Source organism: Coregonus clupeaformis, chromosome 25, assembly GCF_020615455.1.
Source record: "Coregonus clupeaformis isolate EN_2021a chromosome 25, ASM2061545v1, whole genome shotgun sequence".
Lineage (NCBI taxonomy): Eukaryota > Metazoa > Chordata > Actinopteri > Salmoniformes > Salmonidae > Coregonus > Coregonus clupeaformis.
This window is the reverse complement of record NC_059216.1, coordinates 23,713,111-23,734,757: the sequence shown is the minus strand read 5'-3', so window position 1 is coordinate 23,734,757 and position 21,647 is coordinate 23,713,111. Positions and strand designations below refer to the sequence as shown.

Here is a 21,647-nt window from a genome sequence, read left to right as displayed (position 1 = left end):
CCCTTCGCGCACTTTGAAGCAACCAACATGATACATCGTAGCAGTAGACTTCTAACGCCATTTAACCAATATATGTATCAATATTGATGTTGCAGATGTCGGCATTGTAGCCAAATCCTATCATTCGCTGGCTGCACGGTGTTGGGTAAGGTTTAGCTAACTTCCTCACCACCAAGCCTTTCATGATTCAGGTCAACATTTACTTGAGAAAGTATAGGCCTGTTGCACTATATTTTAGATTGAATCAGGAATATTAGCATATAGGCTTCACATTGTCGCAGCATAGGCTACATATGATGCTATTATAGGTGACAACATAATGCTAAAATATAATGATTATATGCTTGTACTTTTTGTTAAACGTTCATTTCTGCCTGACGTAGAATTCAATGCAATTCAACGTCGGGATTCCAGGGAACATAGGCCTATGTAAGGGTATAAGGGTTGAAAATAGATTAACCATATGTTTTCTAGTGACATATGAGGGCGTCTGATGCAGAAGACAACACAGCTATAGCTGTAGGCTAACTGCATTAAATATGTTTGAAGATTATGCGGATTAGTGGAAAATGTGCATATCCCTGTAGATTAGGCTACTTCTATGGAAACGTTTCTTCCGGTCAAATCCTTGAGCGATCTCCCGCCTGGCAAGGGATTGGCCCACTGACTTGTATGGGATATGCGCCACACTGTCCTGCTTGGCACCAGACGGGTACCAATGGCATGTTACACACGCGCTTGTCTACAAACAGATACGTTGTAGTAACTGCCAAAGAGAGGACTGGGTTCTCACCCCAAGCCAACTGTTTAAAAGGATAATAAGTGAATTATTTAGGAGCGTTTACCCAGAACCGGCCTACTCACTGCTGTGGAATGTCGAGAGGACTGTCATCTGTTTAAGGGCCTGAAAACATTCTGCATAAAACTATTGTGATAGCCTAATAGACTGAAATAGCCACACCAAGATCATAAACACTCATGATTTACACATTTAGGATTTGAAGTGTTTCCTGGTGAAGCTCCCTCAGACACTATTCAAAATGTCAAGCAGTTTCTGAAACTTCTTCAGTGCCAGTTGAATTAAGAATCCATCTGTTAAAAGTGCATAATGGATATAGTTTATATGCAGTGACTGAATCCTCAGCTGAAAAGTGTTTATTTCCTGGGAATGAGTAGGAGATAGATATCAAAGCTTGATGACTGTTCTAGACTGAAGTTGAGTGGGAAGAGTGCGTAGGATTGAACAGGCAATATCCTCCCAAGACACTTTTGGCCTCCTCTCGCTTTCTGTTATTGCCTGCTATGAAGAAGGCACAGAGGCAAGCATCAGGCATTGCATTAATGCAGTCAGACCTGTTTCTACATGCTCTCACATTCAGACCTCTCCCGATATACCCTCCATTGTTCACTTTAAAAACATTGCCTAATGGTAAATTATGAACACACACACACACATACTTAGTCATCGACATCCATTAACACCTATAACAGCTGCTTATGTATAATTATCCTGGATAAGGCACTTGTTGCCTCAGCAGAACAATGCCTGGCCCTTTTTATATCCTTACTTCCTGTAAACGTTTTTCTTCCTGTACGCTTCTTATTTTGCACTAGGTACATATGAGATAATAGTCTAAAATAGAGAATAGGCCGAAAACATGTCCCTTGTTTAGCTCCATGTCCCTGGGGTGTTTCAGGAATGTCAAGCTGCTCTTCAAAGGGGATTTCTTATCCCAGGGCCATCCCTGATGTGATCTGATGCAGTGTAGGACTGACTACCACTTGAAATTAGGCCTACACTCAGTGGAATGCAGCCTGGGATCTGTCAGTTAACCGCCAAGGTTTCACTACACAACTGAGCAGTGTGAATCTTATGAATGACTGAAGGACTCTTGACTTGAATGTGTTTAATGTGTGTAATAGACTGAAGAATGCAGTGTTTCAAAGCAATTAAATAGAATGTATTTGAATTGGTAATAGTGAATTGTGATTCAACTAAATGGAGTGTGCGCTTTATCCAATTAGGAAGGATAGGAGGGAACTCATATCAGGAGGAGTGTGTAGACTGTAGTTTGGGACAACTATTGCTGACCTGTCTGGTACTGCAGCATGCTGACTTAGGTATCCTGGAAAGCTTCAGGAATGAGATGGCATTCATTCTGCCATCTCAGAATGTGAACTGGATCAGATGGCCTGCTTTAAACAGGCAGCTGAAAGAGTGGGGTGTGTTCACTACATGTTCAGGGGTGTGTAACTCAGGCCGGTCAACAGGATCTGATCTGCAGTGTTGGCTGGTTTTCTCCTCTCCCTCTGGCACTTTCAAATTGATCCATTAATGTTACTTATTTTTCTTTATTGGATGGAATGCACTTAGTGTTTTATAGTGTTCAAATGACATTTTGAACTTTGATTAGCTATATATTTGTACTATTTCAATAAAAATTGTGCTTGAGATATTTCATGAGCTGAGTACATTGCTGGCTAGTGTGAAAATTCCTGCCCAGTTGTCATATTTTGCAACGTCAGCTCAGTTGATAGTCACTTTCACCAGCAAAACTGTGTAGTAAAGTAACATTCCTGTATTCTGATGCTCCTTCTCCTATACTGCTATCTAATATAATCCCAGGGCACACCCTTTTAATTTCAGGAGTGCTCTGTATCAGCTTAGATACATTATACTGTATCATGGAGGCTTGAAGCAAAACATCACTGATGGCAATATTTTTCCCCAGGCGCCAGCCCCACTGATCCCCTTTATTTGGCAGAGCACCCGTGCTGACTGGGTAACTGTTTTCAGTCTCCAGCATCAGCCACTGTACTTGTGCACGTGACATTAAAACATGAAACCTGAACGCCATAACGGCTGCTTGGGGCTAGCAGCATTAAAGAGAGGGCATTTCTTGAGATAGGCCTAACTATGCACACTTGATTGCAGCCTTTTCACTGTCCTCAAGGAAATGACCTCATTGAGTAAATAGTTGGAGCTATATATGGGGCTCAAAGTCCCTCTGAATTGCTGCACTTTCCCCTTTCACTTTTCTCTTTATCTAACTGCACCTCTCCTCTCTCGCACTGGCTCAAAATGAATATTTGATTTGAGTTTCAAAGCCATATTCACACCAGTAACATATCTATTCTGTTTCATTGTTGTCAAAGGAACATTTATATGATTGTTTCATTTGTTTGTTGCTGGGTATATGCACCTACAGTGGCTATCATAAGTATTCACCTACCTTGGATTTCTTCACATTTTATTGTGTTACAAATTGGGATTAAAATTGATTTAATTGTTTCTTTTTTTGGTCAACGATCTACACAAAATACTCTATGTCAAAATGTCAGTTTTTGTTTAAATATAAAAAATGAAACACCCCCCGAATCAATACATATTTGAAACACCTTTGGAAGCAATTACAGCTGTGATTCTTCTTGGGTAAGTCTTTCAAGAGCTTTGCACACCTGGATAGCGCAATATTTGTACCTTATTCTTTTCAAAATTCTTCAAGCGCTGTCAAGTTGTTGGGGGTCATGGCTAGAAAGCAATTTTCAACTCTTGCCATAGATTTTCAAGCAGACTTCAGTCAAAACTTTAACTTGGCCACTCAGGATCATTCACTGTCTTCTTGGTAAGCAACTCCGGTGTAGATTTGGCCTTCTGTTGTAGGTTATTTTCCTGCTGATAGGTGAATTCCTCTCCCTGTGTCTGGTGTAAAGCAGACTGAAGCAGGCTTTCCTCTAGGATTTTGCCTGTGCTTAGCTCCATCCCGTTTCTTTTTGTCCTGAAAAACTCCCCGGTCTTTGCCGATGTCAAGCATACCCATACCATGATGCAGCCACCACCATGCTTGAAAATAAGGAGGCAGTTACTCAGTGATGTGTTGTGTTGGATTTGCCCCATACATAACGCTTTGAATTTAGGTCAAAAAGTGTATTCCTTTGCTGTGTTTTCTTGCAGTATAAATGTAGTGCCTTGTTGCATACAGGATGCATGTTTTGGAATATATATTCTGTATATTTACAGTGGGGAAAAAAAGTATTTAGTCAGCCACCAATTGTGCAAGTTCTCCCACTTAAAAAGATGAGAGAGGCCTGTAATTTTCATCATAGGTACACGTCAACTATGACAGACAAAATGAGAAAAAAAATCCAGAAAATCACATTGTAGGATTTTTAATGAATTTATTTGCAAATTATGGTGGAAAATAAGTATTTGGTCAATAACAAAAGTTTCTCAATACTTTGTTATATACCCTTTGTTGGCAATGACACAGGTCAAACGTTTTCTTTAAGTCTTCACAAGGTTTTCACACACTGTTGCTGGTATTTTGGCCCATTCCTCCATGCAGATCTCCTCTAGAGCAGTGATGTTTTGGGGCTGTCGCTGGGCAACACAGACTTTCAACTCCCTCCAAAGATTTTCTATTGGGTTGAGATCTGGAGACTGGCTAGGCCACTCCAGGACCTTGAAATGCTTCTTACGAAGCCACTCCTTCGTTGCCCGGGCGGTGTGTTTGGGATCATTGTCATGCTGAAAGACCCAGCCACGTTTCATCTTCAATGCCCTTGCTGATGGAAGGAGGTTTTCACTCAAAATCTCACAATACATGGCCCCATTCATTCTTTCCTTTACACGGATCAGTCGTCCTGGTCCCTTTGCAGAAAAACAGCCCCAAAGCATGATGTTTCCACCCCCATGCTTCACAGTAGGTATGGTGTTCTTTGGATGCAACTCAGCATTCTTTGTCCTCCAAACACAACGAGTTGAGTTTTTACCAAAAAAGTTCTATTTTGGTTTCATCTGACCATATGACATTCTCCCAATCCTCTTCTGGATCATCCAAATGCACTCTAGCAAACTTCAGACGGGCCTGGACATGTACTGGCTTAAGCAGGGGGACACGTCTGGCACTGCAGGATTTGAGTCCCTGGCGGCGTAGTGTGTTACTGATGGTAGGCTTTGTTACTTTGGTCCCAGCTCTCTGCAGGTCATTCACTAGGTCCCCCCGTGTGGTTCTGGGATTTTTGCTCACCGTTCTTGTGATCATTTTGACCCCACGGGGTGAGATCTTGCGTGGAGCCCCAGATCGAGGGAGATTATCAGTGGTCTTGTATGTCTTCCATTTCCTAATAATTGCTCCCACAGTTGATTTCTTCAAAACAAGCTGCTTACCTATTGCAGATTCAGTCTTCCCAGCCTGGTGCAGGTCTACAATTTTGTTTCTGGTGTCCTTTGACAGCTCTTTGGTCTTGGCCATAGTGGAGTTTGGAGTGTGACTGTTTGAGGTTGTGGACAGGTGTCTTTTATACTGATAACAAGTTCAAACAGGTGCCATTAATACAGGTAACGAGTGGAGGACAGAGGAGCCTCTTAAAGAAGAAGTTACAGGTCTGTGAGAGCCAGAAATCTTGCTTGTTTGTAGGTGACCAAATACTTATTTTCCACCATAATTTGCAAATAAATTCATAAAAAATCCTACAATTGATTTTCTGGAAAAAAAATTATCGATTTGTCTGTCATAGTTGACGTGTACCTATGATGAAAATTACAGGCCTCTCTCATCTTTTTAAGTTGGAGAACTTGCACAATTGGTGGCTGACTAAATACTTTTTTTCCCCACTGTATATTGTTATTTTCACTGTCATTTAGGTCATTATTGTGGAGTAACTACAATGTTCATCCATCTTCAGTTTTCTCCCATCACAGCCAATGAACTCTGTAGCTGTTTTAAAATCACCATTGGCCTCATGGTGACATCCCTCAGCAGTTTCCTTCCTGTCCTGCAGCTCATTTCAGAAGGACGACTGTATCTTTGATGTGTCTGGCTGGTTTAATACATCATCCACAGTATAATTATTAACTTGACCATGCTTAAAGATATATTCAATGTCTGATTTGTTATTGTTACCCATCTAATAATCACTGGCCTTCTTTAAGGCTTTCAAAAATCTCCCTGGTCTTTGTAGTTGAATATGTGATTGAAACTCAATACCTGACTGAGGGGGGACAGAGGAAATGGTAGTCATTAAAAGATAATGTCAATCCCTATTATTTCACACAGTGAGTCCATTATTTTGTGATTTTTTTTAAAGCCACATTTTACTCCTGAACTAATTTAGGCTTGCCTAAACAAAGGGGGTGAATACTTATGCAATGACTATATTTTAGTTATTGAATTTGTATTAATTTGTAAACATTATGGAGTATTTTGTGTAGATCATTGACAAAAAAATCACAATTAGATCTATTTCAATTCCATTTTGTAACACAACAAAATGTGAACAAATCCAGGGGGGGTGAATACTTATGATACCCACTGTATACATAATTGTTAGATAACCATTGGTGTCATTATTGCAGCCAGAATAGACAGCTGATGGTCATTTCCATGTAAAAGGACCCATGAGCACCAACATGTGAAGTTCGTTGGAACATGTCAAATGAAAGCTAAGAGTAAAGAAAAAGTATTATTAAAATGTGTATATATACATTTGTCAAGCATTTGCCATCCTAAAAATTAGGAATAAGCAAAGGCTTTGATTTCTTGTCAAACAGATGGAAACCGGGTCTTAGAAAACATCCAGAAAAAGTATTGAAAGGTATTAGTAATACATCAAAACACAATAATGTTGAAGTGAAGACCCCTGCCAACTAATATCAACAAATATTTAGTTTGGGAGAAATTATTCTGCCTTCTGTAAGTTAAAAAAAAAGAAAAACATTGCCTTGTGCCTTGAAATTCCATTACCAAAAACCCACATACCTTTAAGATATTTTCTAATTTCTCTCCCTCATGAGGAGGGAGGATAATACAAGTTCACAGAAGTAACAAGTAAAGATAGACCTATCAATTAGTGTTTTTACTGATATCAATTTTGTTTGAGTTATTAAGTAATTTCTGAAATATTAGTAATAGAATTTCTGTTATTGAATTGGCTACAAGTTTGGACAGCGCACTACAGTAAATAAAAGAAGAGTATAGTTCAGTACAGTGGAGTTCAGTACAGGAAAGAAAAGCAGAGTATAGTTCAGTAATGTAGAGTTCAGTACAGTAAAGAGAAGAAGCATATAATACAGTACACAGTAGCGCACACCTAGAGTTGAGTACACTATAATGTACTCCCGAGTGCTGCAGCGGTCTAAGGCACTGCATCTCAGTGCTAGAGGTGTCACTACAGACCCTGTTTCAATCCCGGGCTGTATAACAACCGGCAATGATCGGGAGTCCCATAGGGTGGCGCACAATTGGCCCAGCGTCGTCCGAGTTAGGGGAGGCTGGGGGTCGTCCGTCATTGTAAATAAGAATTTGTTCTTAACTGACTTGCCTAGTTTAAATAGAGGTTAAATAAAAATACTGTACTATACTGTACTTGACTGTACTCTACTGTTCTGTGCTGTACTGTACTCTACTGAGCTGTACTTTGATGTCCAAACTTGTGAAACATACAGTGGGGAAAAAAAGTATTTAGTCAGCCACCAATTGTGCAAGTTCTCCCACTTAAAAAGATGAGAGGCCTGTAATTATCATCATAGGTACACGTCAACTATGACAGACAAAATGAGGGAAAAAAATCCAGAAAATCACATTGTAGGATTTTAAATGAATTTATTTGCAAATTATGGTGGAAAATAAGTATTTGGTCAAAAACAAAAGTTTCTCAATACTTTGTTATATACCCTTTGTTGGCACTGAGGCACAGGTCAAACATGTTCTGTAAGTCTTCAAGGTTTTCACACACTGTTGCTGGTATTTTGGCCCATTCCTCCATGCAGATCTCCTCTAGAGCAGTGATGTTTTGGGGCTGTCGCTGGGCAACACGGACTTTCAACTCCCTCCAAAGATTTTCTATGGGGTTGAGATCTGGAGACTGGCTAGGCCACTCCAGGACCTTGAAATGCTTCTTACGAAGCCACTCCTTCGTTGCCCGGGAGGTGTGTTTGGGATCATTGTCATGCTGAAAGACCCAGCCACGTTTCATCTTCAATGCCCTTGCTGATGGAAGGAGGTTTTCACTCAAAATCTCATGATACATGGCCCCATTCATTCTTTCCTTTACACGGATCAGTCGTCCTGGTCCCTTTGCAGAAAAACAGCCCCAAAGCATGATGTTTCCACCCCCATGCTTCACAGTAGGTATGGTGTTCTTTGGATGCAACTCAGCATTCTTTGTCCTCCAAACACGACGAGTTGAGTTTTTACCAAAAAGTTATATTTTGGTTTCATCTGACCATATGACATTCTCCCAATCCTCTTCTGGATCATCCAAATGCACTCTAGCAAACTTCAGACGGGCCTGGACATGTACTGGCTTAAGCAGGGGGGACACGTCTGGCACTGCAGGATTTGAGTCCCTGGCGGCGTAGTGTGTTACTGATGGTAGGCTTTGTTACTTTGGTCCCAGCTCTCTGCAGGTCATTCACTAGGTCCCCCCGTGTGGTTCTGGGATTTTTGCTCACCGTTCTTGTGATCATTTTGACCCCACGGGGTGAGATCTTGCGTGGAGCCCCAGATCGAGGGAGATTATCAGTGGTCATGTATGTCTTCCATTTCCTAATAATTGCTCCCACAGTTGATTTCGTCAAACCAAGCTGCTTACCTATTGCAGATTCAGTCTTCCCAGCCTGGTGCAGGTCTACAATTTTGTTTCTGGTGTCCTTTGACAGCTCTTTGGTCTTGGCCATAGTGGAGTTTGGAGTGTGACTGTTTGAGGTTGTGGACAGGTGTCTTTTATACTGATAACAAGTTCAAACAGGTGCCATTAATACAGGTAACGAGTGGAGGACAGAGGAGCCTCTTAAAGAAGAAGTTACAGGTCTGTGAGAGCCAGAAATCTTGCTTGTTTGTAGGTGACCAAATACTTATTTTCCACCATAATTTGCAAATAAATTCATTAAAAGTCCTACAATGTGATTTTCTGGAATTTTTTTTCTCAATTTGTCTGTCATAGTTGACGTGTACCTATGATGAAAATTACAGGCCTCTCTCATCTTTTTAAGTGGGATAACTTGCACAATTGGTGGCTGACTAAATACTTGTTTGCCCCACTGTAGACGTGTATGATTGGTTCAGATTTGGTCTTGTTTTTCCGTTGGTCATGTTTTTCTTGCAATTCCGTTACTGGGTGTAAATCCACTTCACTTACTGTAGTTTAATAACCAAAATAGATTTTTTCAAAGTCAATGTGTCATGTCATACCTGACACCCCATTCTTTCTGCAGACATAGTTTAATCTTAATTCGGAGCAGATATTTAAGAGTTTTGGAAAAAAGGACGGACACAAACTGAGGGAGATTTTACTGAAATTCTGTTGCCAAACTTTGCATCTGCCTGTTCTTCCTGTAAATGTTTTTGTAAAATGTTAAGTGTACATTTTTAAAAATAGTACACGTGCATAGAGTTTGGTAATGGTTTGTTAATCTTTGAAATCAATGGTTTTTGTTTGGCATACATTTTAAGTGAAAAATCTTGAGTCTCAGCGCAGTTCCATTACCATGGAATTGTCCTGATATGACATACAACTATTTTTTTCAATTCTCACAAGTCTCAAATGTGACAGCCAGACTCGACACAGCTTCAATTTCCAGCTTCCACTGTGAGTGACAACTTGCAAATGATGGAATTATATAAATGATTAGTCTCTTCTCACAGTCGCTGTGGAGCACTCTGAGTCTGCCGAGAGAGACTAAAAAACGATTGACATCAAGCTGAACCCTCATAACATCTCAATGAAATGTGTCAAAGTGCATTGGTTACTCTAGTCTATCAAACTGCTCTCTGGTGCTGTGAGTCAGGCACTATTGGAAGTTTCATCTAATTCTTGTCAAAACATATGGATGCCCTAGAAAGTCCATATACTGTTTGTATGTATTCATTAACACTGCCAGTGCCACTAACTCTGTGTTAGTATTAGTTGCCTGCCTGTTTTGATTATTTATATCTGTGGGTTAATTTGAATGGAACCACACTCATGAGAATGGCACCGTTGATTTCTGGATCTGTACTTTTGTATGGTCTGAGTTTAGCATTGGCTGGCATAGGCGGTGCCATCTGGAGGAGTATTATCATCAATGGGCTTTGTTTGGGTGTTGAGAATAGATTTGGATAATTGATTGGGTAAATGTTTAGTAGCAGACTGCCATTCTCCCTTCTCTCTGCTGTAGCGCCATGTTATGGTTAGTGCTAACAAGAGGATGACTTTACTGACTGATAATAAGGATGTTTCTGCGGATAGGAGAAACATTGTTTGAATTGATGTGTTGACGTTTGTGTACTTTGTCCAAGATTAATGGTAGAGTGTTATCCTGGGGCCGACAACGCAGTGAAGCCGTTGCAAAGCACAGAAGTTGGAGGCTCTTACCCCAGCAGATCGCTAAAATGAAGTTAAACTTCTGCAATTGCCTGTAAGTGGCGTAAAATATTCATCCACTTCTCATGATCTGAGGACCAGGTTTAATCTCTGCACTTGCATTTGTTTCCACATTCATTTCTCTTTTGACTCTCCTCTCCCCCTTTCTCTGTCCTGTTCCCTTCTTCTTCTTCTTTGCCTACAGTTTCTTTGCACACTCAGACTCTCTCTCTCTCTCTCTCTGTCTCTCTCTCTCTCTCTCTGTCTCTGTCTCTGTCTCTGTCTCTGTCTCTGTTTCTCTGTCTCCAGTCGTGGGGGAAATTCAGTCTTCCATGGAACTTCTGCTCTGCTCCAACTGTGCTCTGACTCGGAGGAGGCATATTTTCTGTCCGATTTGTCTCTAAATGTGACCGCTCTGCTCACTAGCAGCACTGGGTGCGATGTGCCAGTGGGGAGAAACACTGCCATATATGGCGGTGTGATGGTGGCCAGGGCCAAGTTGTGCAAAACAACCCTGCACACCTCCTCTCTTGAGACAGCCTCTCCCTCTCCTCCCCTATTCCTCCTCCTCCATTCTCTCCGTTAGCCGCGGAAGTCCCAGCTCCTGGGCAGAATGCAGAATGTTGTAAGAATGTTAGCTAGTTTGCACTGGTCATGCAAATGTAGAGGAAGTGTATGCTGTAATCGTAGGCCAAGGGGCTAAGCTTACGACTGGAAGAAGTTAGACTTGGATAAATGTTTTTGCCTTGTTCGGTGTAGCTAAAGTTTCAGTCCTTCAGTCCATCTGTCAGATTTGAAATGCAATGGCCCAGTAGACTTAGTCCTTTACAGGTGGATCTCCGTGCTTCATTCTGAATGAATGCTGGCTACTCATAGTGGAAAATGCCAACAGTGTTTGGTTCGGAAGCACCTAGGTCTCTAGCTAAAGCAAGCATGATTTCATTTGGTGGTGAAACACCTCACTTAGCACTGCTAACAGACCTGTGTGGGAGAATTCTGTGAATGTGATATCATGTATTACTGTGTGTGTGTGGGGGGGAACTCTATTTTTATGCATGACAACATGTCAGCGATGGGAGGAGAAGGGACTTTGGAGATGCGTTCGGCCTACTCGTTTACTGTTCTATCCATCTGACTTCAAGCATCACCTCTTCATGACCACCTCCTGGGCAGAGACAGCTTCCCACATAGACACAGAAATGCTGTGCATGCACACGCTCCCATAAACACATACACACTCCTTCATACAAAGCAGTGAGCCATCATCACACCAACGCTATGTACATTATTATCCTTAGTTAAATCACCTATGGAAAAATACATAATATACTTGATGAATAAGTCCAAAACACATCTATGGGTTCATTTTGCTCATGTTCCATTTATCTGACGTCCAGCACATCTGTTCAACATATCAGGCAAGACATCCATCATCCATCAGCAGTTAGACAAAACACAGACGTGGTGCTCGTCTGTTTCCCTCCATGGGTCACAGTACGACATGGGGATCTTGCCATTTGTGAGACTCTGGCTGTTCGAGTATTTTGGAGTTATGGGCTCTGCCTGGCATACCCCTCACTTCGCATGGGCTCTGGCTCCACTTCTCCAAGCAACTATTTTTAAACGTCTGGAATTTGATCAAAACATTAGCTTTTTACTCAAGCCTTTTAAAGTCCAAAGGCTGTTGTTTTCTGTTTCGCATGCCTGGAGATGGGATCGGAGATAGGGAGGAGGGTTTGGGAAATGGAGAGGAGGTTCGCTGTTGGAGTCAGGTCTGTTGCTATTGGTTTAACTAATGAGAATTTGTTCTCAATTAATATGCCTGAATAAATAAAGGTTTCATATGAAATAGATCATAATAATAAACTGCAATACTCATAATGCGGGGGCGGCAGGTAGCTTAGTGGTTAAGAGCGTTGTGCCAGTAACCGAAAGGTCGCTGGTTCTAATCCCCGAGCCGACTAGGTGAAAGATCTGTCGATGTGCCCTTGAGCAAGGCACTTAACCCTAATTGCTCCTGTAAGTCGCTCTGGATAAGAGCGTCTGCTAAATGACTAAAATGTAAATAATAATAAACTAGTTGAATCAGAAAATGAAACTTTTTTCCCTTCAATGATTTTTTGCCTTTCCTTGTGACAGGGAAGTCACACAAAGAAAATACCGATAGGGGAGAGTGGGGTAAGTTATGCCAATCTTGTTTCTAGAAAACCATACACAAAATTAATCATTTGACCAATTATTTAGTGAAGGAATAAACCACATGGAAAAAGTGGTAAGTAAGTTAGGTCCAATAAACTGATTTTCACCAAGTCAAAGGAATTTGTGTTATACACATCAGTTGGGGTCTCTAAGCTTCAATATGAGGTCCTAAACCTAGCATGGAAGTGCATCCTTATAGGTGTGTGGGCTAATATTGTCAAAATGTTTGCCTTTGGGTAAGTTGAGCCAATGTCAAATTGAGCAAATTGAAGTGTTTTCTTCCCAGGCTTAATGCAAGGCATTATTGCTGGGATATGAGGTAACAACAGGGCTTGGCCTATGTGAAGTTTTTACATTTTTAAGTACAAAGTTTTTGTAAGGTGTTAAGCCTGTGTTAAAATATGATTAAAAGAGAAATAAGCGATTGTGATTGTTGAATTGTTTGGGCAATAAAGATAGACATGGTTTTAAAAAGGTAATGGTAACTGGTAATACACTGAAAATAAATAAAAGCAACATGCAACAATTTAAAAGATTTTAGCGAGTTACAGTTCATAGAAGGAAATCTGTCAATTAAAATAAATAAATTATGCCCTAATCTATGGATTTCACATGACTGGGAATACAGATATGCGTCTGTTGGTCACAGATACCTTTAAAAAATGGTAGGGGTGTGGATCAGAAAACCAGTCAGTATCTGGTGTGACCATAATTTGCCTCATGCAGCGAAACACTTCTCGTTTGCATAGAGTTGATCAGGCTGTTGATTGTGGCCTGTGGAATGTTGTCCCACTCCTTTTCAATGGCTGTGCGAAGTTGCTGGATATTGATGGGAACTGGAACCTGCTGTTTTACACGTCGATCCAGAGCATCCCAAACATGCTCAATGGGTGACATGTCTGGTGAGTATGCAGGCCACGGAAGAACTGGGACATTTTCAGCTTCCAGGAATTGTGTACAGATCCTTGCGACATGGGGCCGTGCATTATCATATCATATTTCTGAAACATGAGGTGATGGCGGCGGATGAAATACAATAATAATAATAATATGCCATTTAGCAGACGCTTTTATCCAAAGCGACTTAGTCATGCGTGCATACATTTTTGTGTATGGGTGGTCCCGGGGATCGAACCCACTACCTTGGCGTTACAAGCGCTGTGCTCTACCAGCTGAGCTACAGAGGACCACTATTGTGTCCATTGTCCGTAGCTTATGTCTGCCCATACCATAAACCCACCTCCACCATGGGGCACTCTGTTCACAACGTTAACATCAGCAAACCGCTCACCCACATGACGCCATCTGCCCGGTACAGTTGAAACCGGGATTAATCTGTGAAGTGCACACTTCTCCAGCATGCCAGTGGCCATCGAAGGTGAGCATTTGCCCACTGAAGTCTGTTACGACGTCGAACTGCAGTCAGGTCAAGACCCCGGTTAGGACAATGAGCACGCAGATTAGCTTCCCTGAGACTTTCTGACAGTTTGTGCCGAATTTCTTCAGTTGTGCAAACCCACCGTTTTATCAGCTGTCCAGGTGGCTGGTTTCAGACAATCCCGCAGGTGAAGAAGCCGGATGTGGAAGTCCTGGGCTGGCATGATTACTCGTGGTCTGCGGTTGTGAGGCCGGTTGGACATACTGCCAAATTCTCCAAAGCGACGTGGTAGAGAACTGAACATTCAATTATCTGGCAACAGCTCTGGTGGACATTCCTGCAGTCAGCATGCCAATGCACGCTCCCTCAACTTGAGACATCTGTGGCATTGTGTTGTGTGACACAACTGCACATTTTAAAGTGGCCTTTTATTGTCCCCAGCACAAGGTGCACCTGTGTAATGATCATGCCGTTTAATCAGCTTCTTGATATGCCACACCTGTCAGTTGGATGGATTATCTTGGCAAAGGGGAAATGCTCACTAACAGGGATGTAAACAAATCTGTGCACAACATTTTAGAGAAATAAGCTTTTTGTGCGTATGGATATTATCACGTTTCAGGAGAAGACCCAGATGCAGACAGTGTCGAAGTAACAAAACGGGGCAGGCAAACAACAGGTCAAGGGCAGGCAGAGGTCAGTAATCCAGATCAGAGTCCAAAAGGTACAGAACGGCAGGCAGAGGTCAATAATCCAGGGTGGTGTGACAAGGTACAGAACGGCAGGCTCAGGGCAGGCAGAATGGTAAAAACTAGAAAACAGGAACTTGAGCAAGGGGGGGAAACCACTGGTAGGCTTGACGAAACAAAACAAACAGAGAACACAGGTATAAATACACTGGGGATAATGGGGAAGATGGGCGACACCTGGAGGGGGGTGGAGACAATCACAAAGACAGGTGAAACAGATCAGGGTGTGACAGTTATTTCCCTTGACGGAGTGATGCTGAATGTAAAAAATGGCTCAACTTACCCCACTATCCCCTAATGAAATTAAAACTTGGACAGACTATTGCTTGCTAGTGTGCAACTGCTGCCAACAAACTATTGTTTTTTGTAGTATTTATTTTCATCCATTTCTCTCAGCTTCTCCTTCCACCATTTTCAAGCTTGACATGAATATATTGTATTCTTCTACAAGCTGGTGTGCTTACATTTTGTTAGATGATACAATTGATTGTGTTGTATTTTAGTAGAGATTGACTTGTGTTGGCTGTTATCAACTTTGGCCTCACTGCGTCTCCCACTGAATCATGTTTCTAAGACGTTGCAATGCAACCAGTACATTGGCAGGTTTGCAGTGTACTTGCGAGCAGCGTTTTTTCACTGTACTTCAGATATAGTTCAGACAGATAATGGAGAACTGATAAGATAGCAGCAGTGGGTCGGTCAGTGTCCCTGGTTTAGCATCCCTGTCTGATGAGTTCATACCTATTCATAAAATGATTGATAGATAGACTTATCTATGGCTCTGTAGTTTCCAAGACACTATCTCTAGGAGTTGTAAAGATGTGTGGAAATGAAGGAATTCAGTATGTTACTCGCGTGTACGATGGTCCTAGATTTAGATTTAGGGAAGTGCTGGGTGTTTACGTTAGGGTCCTATTTTTGTTTCTACCCTATTCCTCTGTGTGTAATTTTCATGGCATTTTTTCTAATGCCCTGCAGCTCTGTGTGTATAGTTTCCATCCCCCCAGCCCCCAATAACTGTAGGACACATGGGCAGACACACACACACACACAGACAGGCACACACTGGCCCACTTGACACACACACACACAGGCATACAGGGAAGTCTGAAAGAAGGGTTCTTAATCTCCCAGGGTGTTGCCCACAAACACGCATGGAATGAACATTCAGACTCAAAGTATTTATTGTTGTTTTTGCCATGGGGGAGGGGCATGGATGGCTCTTGTCCAATGGCTGTCCAGTAATGCATGATTGACATGTTGTGTGAGCAGTCAGGGTTCTGCTCTGTACCTGAGAAGATGCTCTGGGAAGTAGGTTGCTTTTTTCCCCAGGAAGGATGAGACTTTATCTTACAGTGTTGTTTCAAAAGGTATTTATGGGAAGGTATTTCATAGGAAAATATGTGGTAATAATCTAATCTTATGTTGACGTCTGTGAAGTAACAGGTCTTCCTGGTACCTGTAGGCTACTTCACAGGCATCAACACAAATGCAGGTGCTTTTTGTAATTGTACATTACGCATGCTTTTTTTCCAGTGAACCCAAAGAAACCAAAATGAAGTGTGTGGTAATGACCAATCAGCCATTTTACAGTGATATTTCTAAATAAATGGCAGGTAAATAGTTCACAACTTCTACAGTCCACTATTTATAAAGTTTAGCTTAACTCTTTTACTCACTGCCCATTGAGTAGGGATAGGCGGGCTGCGTAGATTTGTCTCTCTCTACAGAGGAAATGACTTGCACACTGAGGGACCGGCTTTATGACACAGTGAAATTATCTTCTGAGTGCTGGGCGGGGTGGATCATTTCCTGTATTGCTGAGCTCTAAGGGGAGATGAGCTGTGTGTGTGTGTGAGCGTGAACGTGTGTCTGTTTGTGTCAGAAAGCATGTCTGTGTGCTTTTTCTCCTCAAATAGTAGTTCTGTGTGAGGTACGTCCTTTATTGGGAAGTGGAGTGGAGATGATGAAACAGCTGGCATCAAGCTGTACAGTGTACGCTGACTTATGTAGAAGGGGTGCGGGGAGAGACACACATAGGATCTGAAAGGTTATAGGAAGGTCTGTTGTAATGTTATTCTTGGCACATATGAAGATGAATGTTATAATGGTTGTAATGTTATTCTTGGCACATATGAAGATTAATGTTATAATGGTTGTAATGTTATTCTTGGCACAAATCGATATAACTTGTTGGTGTCAGAGAATGACAGCTGACAAGTCCACTGCCCTACTTGCTCTGCGTTTTATGCTTGTTATGAGTTATATCGATTTCACTTCAAAGTTATGGCATTTTTTATTAGATCATATTCTATGCCCAATTCCTGAATTAAATGAATTGAAATGGACACATATGTTATACCCAATTTTTGTGGCACTTAAATGTCCTCATTGTTTTGGGTAAAAAGTCTAATTGCACCCCAAAAGTAACACTCCCACATTCACTTTGCTTGATTGCATGTTTTATGTTGGTTTATCTTTTCCAATGAATGAGTTTTCTTTCTCTATTTCAGGATTCTATCAATGCCTTCGTTCTAGATCTAGACTACCCTGCCCTACGGAAAAACAAAAACGTAGAAACCTTTTTAAACAGATGTAAGTATGTTTGATAATAGTAATTGTGAATGTGTGTGTGGATGGCTGAATCATCTCTTCTCCACGCAGATGAGAAGGTGATGGGGCACATACGGGAGTTTCAGATGAAGTCTGAAGACTTTGACAGGGTGAAAGTGATCGGCAGAGGGGCCTTTGGGGAGGTTCAGCTGGTGAGATTTATTTACTTTTGTATTTCATCGAGATGTTAAGCACCTGCGTATTCAGTACACCACTTAGTTTTGACTCTCCCTCTGTCTCTTTTTCCATCTCTCTTTCTGTCTCTTTAATTCCTTTGTTTTCCCCAGGTTCGACACAAAGCCTCTCAGAAAGTGTACGCCATGAAGCTGCTGAGCAAGTTTGAGATGATCAAACGCTCCGACTCAGCCTTCTTCTGGGAGGAGAGGGATATTATGGCCTTCGCCAACAGTCCCTGGGTCGTACAAGTAAGACATGACACACACACCTATACACTCAACCGGGATTCGTCGGATCAGGAAATGTTTTTCCACTCCTTAGTTGTCCAGTGTTGGTGATCGCGTGCCCACTGGAGCTGCTTCTTCTTGTTTTTAGCTGATAGGAGTGGAACCCGGTGTGGTCGTCTGCTGCAATAGCCCATCCATGACAAGGACCGATGAGTTGTGTGTTCCGAGATGCCGTTCTGCACACCACTGTTGTTCTGCGACTTCTCATGAACTTGCTGTTTTTGCCCACAGGACTGCCACTGTCTGGATGTTTTTTGTTTGTCGCACCTTTCTCTGTAAACCCTAGACACTGTCGTGCGTAAAAAGCCCAGGAGGCCGGCCGTTTATGAGATACTGGAACCGGCGCGCCTGACACCGACGATTATACCACACTAAGTCGCATAGGTCACTCGTTTTGCCCACGTTAAATCGAACAGTAACTTAATACCTTGTTGCCTGTCTGCCTGCTTTATATAGCATGCCACGTGACTCACTGTCTGTAGGAGCAAACCAATTTCGTGAACGGGTTGGTGTACTTAATAAACTGGCTACTGAGTGTATAATATATTGCATAACAAGACAAGACAAAAACATATTTTAAAACAATCTGCACAAACCATATCAAACCAGAATAGTTTGATGGAAGATAACCCTGTAACTTGTATTGTCTTTGCTTTCTGGTCTATGTCTAGTTGTGCTGTGCCTTCCAAGACGACCGCTACCTGTACATGGTGATGGAATACATGCCTGGAGGGGACCTGGTGAACCTCACCAGTACTTACGATGTGCCTGAGAAGTGGGCCAGGTTCTACACGGCCGAGGTGGTCATGGCATTGGATGCCATCCACTCCCTGGGCTTCATCCACCGCGACGTCAAGCCTGACAACATGCTCCTGGACCGCCACGGACACCTCAAACTGGCCGACTTCGGAACCTGCATGAAGATGGACTCTGTGAGGATAACATTTTCCCCTTGTTCCAGCTGTGCAGTGTGCTAAAGAGAGCATTACTCACAATACTTCCAGCGGAATATCTTGTGTCTCGCTGTGCTTTAAGTTAACACTTATCTGATAAGCGCTTATTAAAACTGAACTGTATATACTTGAGGATTCATACTTGATTTGCTTGAGAAAGTGTATCTAACTGAAGGATTGACTGGTTACAGACTGGGATGGTGCACTGTGACACAGCGGTTGGCACTCCAGACTACATCTCTCCTGAGGTTCTAAAGTCGCAGGGTGGAGATGGTTACTACGGACGGGAGTGTGACTGGTGGTCTGTAGGTGTCTTCATCTTCGAGATGCTAGTCGGTGAGTTGGTGTTGTCTAACACCTTGGTGTTCATGTTCCCGCTCTTTGTTTGTCACAAAAATAATGACTCAGAATCTTAGTTTACACTAACTGAAGGAAAGCCTTTTACTGGATGGTTTATCTAGAACTGAGATAATCAAGTCTGCCTATAAAAAGATATTGGAGAACTTGTAAGCAAATTGCTTATAAGTAAACATATTGTAACTATTTCTGTGCTATGTTCCCATTAGGTGACACACCATTCTATGCCGACTCCCTTGTTGGAACATACAGCAAGATCATGGACCACAAGAATTCCCTCAACTTTCCAGATGACGTAGAGATCTCCAAAGATGCCAAAAACCTAATCTGTGCCTTCCTGACAGACAGGTAACAATTATTTAAAAAAAAAAATTAACCACAGTTACAGATTTAAACTTAAAGTTACAGTTTGCAATGTAATTTTTGTAGTTGTCCAGACTATATTCAGGCTGAACTATCCCAGCTTTCTCCCTGACCACTAACATACAGTGAGGGAAAAAAGTATTTGATCCCCTGCTGATTTTGTACGTTTGCCCACTGACAAGGAAATTTGATGTTGAACAGCGCCGGAGAAGATGGCTGCTGTTTTACAGCCCTCTAACCAATTGTACTATTATGTGTGTTTTTCCGCGTTATTTGTAATTTATTTTGTACATAATGTTTCTGCCATCGTCTCTTATAACCAAAAAGAGCTTCTGGATATCAGGACAGCGATTACTCACCTCGCATTGGACGAAGATTTTTTCTTCAACGAGGCGGCCGCGAAGGATATCATACAGACACCCGACAAGGCCCAGATCCCCGTCATTCGCGTGAGGAAGAGACGGAGATATCGCGGACGCAGATCCGGTGCCTTGTAAGGATCCGACGGCGAGCGAGTAAACTGCCTCTTCCATCAATCCTATTAGCCAACGTTCAAGCTTTTGAGAATAAAATGGACGATTTAAGATTACGGTTATCCTACCAACGGGACATTAAAAACTGTAATATCTTATGTTTCACGGAGTCGTGGCTGAACGACAACAATGATAACATTCAGCTAGCAGGCTATACGCTACATCGGCAGGACAGAACGTCTGACTCTGGTAAGACAAGGGGTGGCGGTCTGTGTATATTTGTAAACAACAGCTGGTGCACAAAATCAAATACTAAGGAAGTCTCGAGGTTTTGCTCGCCTGAGGTAGAGTATCTTATGATAAGCTGTAGACCACACTATTTACCAAGAGAGTTTTCATCTATATTTTTCATAGCTGTCTATTTACCACCACAAACCAATGCTGGCATTAAGATTGCACTGAATGAGTTGTACAAGGCCATTAATCAACAGGAAAACGCTCATCCAGATGCAGCGCTCCTAGTGGCCGGGGACTTTAATGCAGGGAAACTTAAATCCGTTCTACCTAATTTCTACCAGCATGTTAAATGTGCAACCAGAGGGAAAAAAACTCTAGACCACCTTTACTCCACACACAGAGACGCATACAAAGCTCTCCCTCGCCCTCCATTTGGCAAATCTGACCATAACTCTATCCTCCTGATTCCTGCTTATAAGCAAAAACTGAAGCAGGAAGCACCAGTGATTCGGTTAATAAAAAAAGTGGTCAGATGACGCAGATGCTAAGCTACAGGACTGTTTTGCTAGCACAGACTGGAACATGTTCCGGGATTCTTCAGACAGCATTGAGGAGTACACCACATCAGTCACTGGCTTCATCAATAAGTGCATCGATGATGTCGTCCCCACAGTGACTGTACGTACATACCCCAACCAGAAGCCATGGATTACAGGAAACATCCGCACTGAGCTAAAGGGTAGAGCTGCCGCTTTCAAGGAACGGGACTCTAACCCGGACGCTTATAAGAAATCCCGCTATGACCTCCGACGAACCATCAAACAGGCAAAGAGTCAATACAGGTCTAAGATTGAATCATACTACACTGGCTCTGATGCTCGTCCGGATGTGGCAGGGCTCGAAAACTATTACAGACTACAAAGGGAAGCACAGCCGCGAGCTGCCCAGTGACACAAGCCTACCAGACGAGCTAAACCACTTCTATGCTCGCTCGAGGCAAGCAACACTGAAGCATGCATGAGAGCACCAGCTGTTCCGGATGACTATGTGATCACGCTCTCCGTAGCCGATGTGAGTAAGACTTTTAAGCAGGTCAACATTCACAAGGCCGCAGGGCCAGACGGATTACCAGGACGTGTACTCCGAGCATGTGCTGACCAACTGGCAAGTGTCTTCACTGACATTTTCAACATGTCCCTGACTGAGTCTGTAATACCAACATGTTTCAAGCAGACCACCATAGTCCCCGTGCCCAAGAACTCTAAGATAACCTGCCTAAATGACTACCGACCCGTAGCACTGACGTCTGTAGCCATGAAGTGCTTTGAAAGACTGGTCATGGCTCACATCAACAGCATAATCCCAGAAACCCTAGACCCACTCCAATTTGCATACCGCCCCAACAGATCCACAGATGATGCAATCTCTATCGCACTCCACACTGCCCTTTCCCACCTGGACAAGAGGAACACCTACGTGAGAATGCTATTCATTGACCACAGCTCAGCATTCAACAC

General features: G+C 42.4%; 1 protein-coding gene across 4 annotated transcripts in view; it reads left to right on the top strand.

Moving 5' to 3' along the window:
• The window catches only part of rock2a (rho-associated, coiled-coil containing protein kinase 2a), a 45,972-nt gene that overhangs the window by 876 nt on the left and 23,449 nt on the right, over positions 1-21,647 (top strand). For 3 of the 4 annotated variants that reach the window (XM_041847933.2, XM_041847934.2, XM_041847932.2), the window contains exons 2-7: positions 17,184-17,265; positions 17,335-17,435; positions 17,571-17,708; positions 18,419-18,679; positions 18,892-19,036; positions 19,267-19,405. In XM_041847933.2, coding sequence (XP_041703867.1) covers positions 17,184-17,265; positions 17,335-17,435; positions 17,571-17,708; positions 18,419-18,679; positions 18,892-19,036; positions 19,267-19,405 — 866 coding nt within the window. Of the gene's footprint in view, positions 1-96; positions 146-17,183; positions 17,266-17,334; positions 17,436-17,570; positions 17,709-18,418; positions 18,680-18,891; positions 19,037-19,266; positions 19,406-21,647 lie in introns of those variants that run through there. The other variant, XM_041847935.2, reaches the window with a different exon arrangement.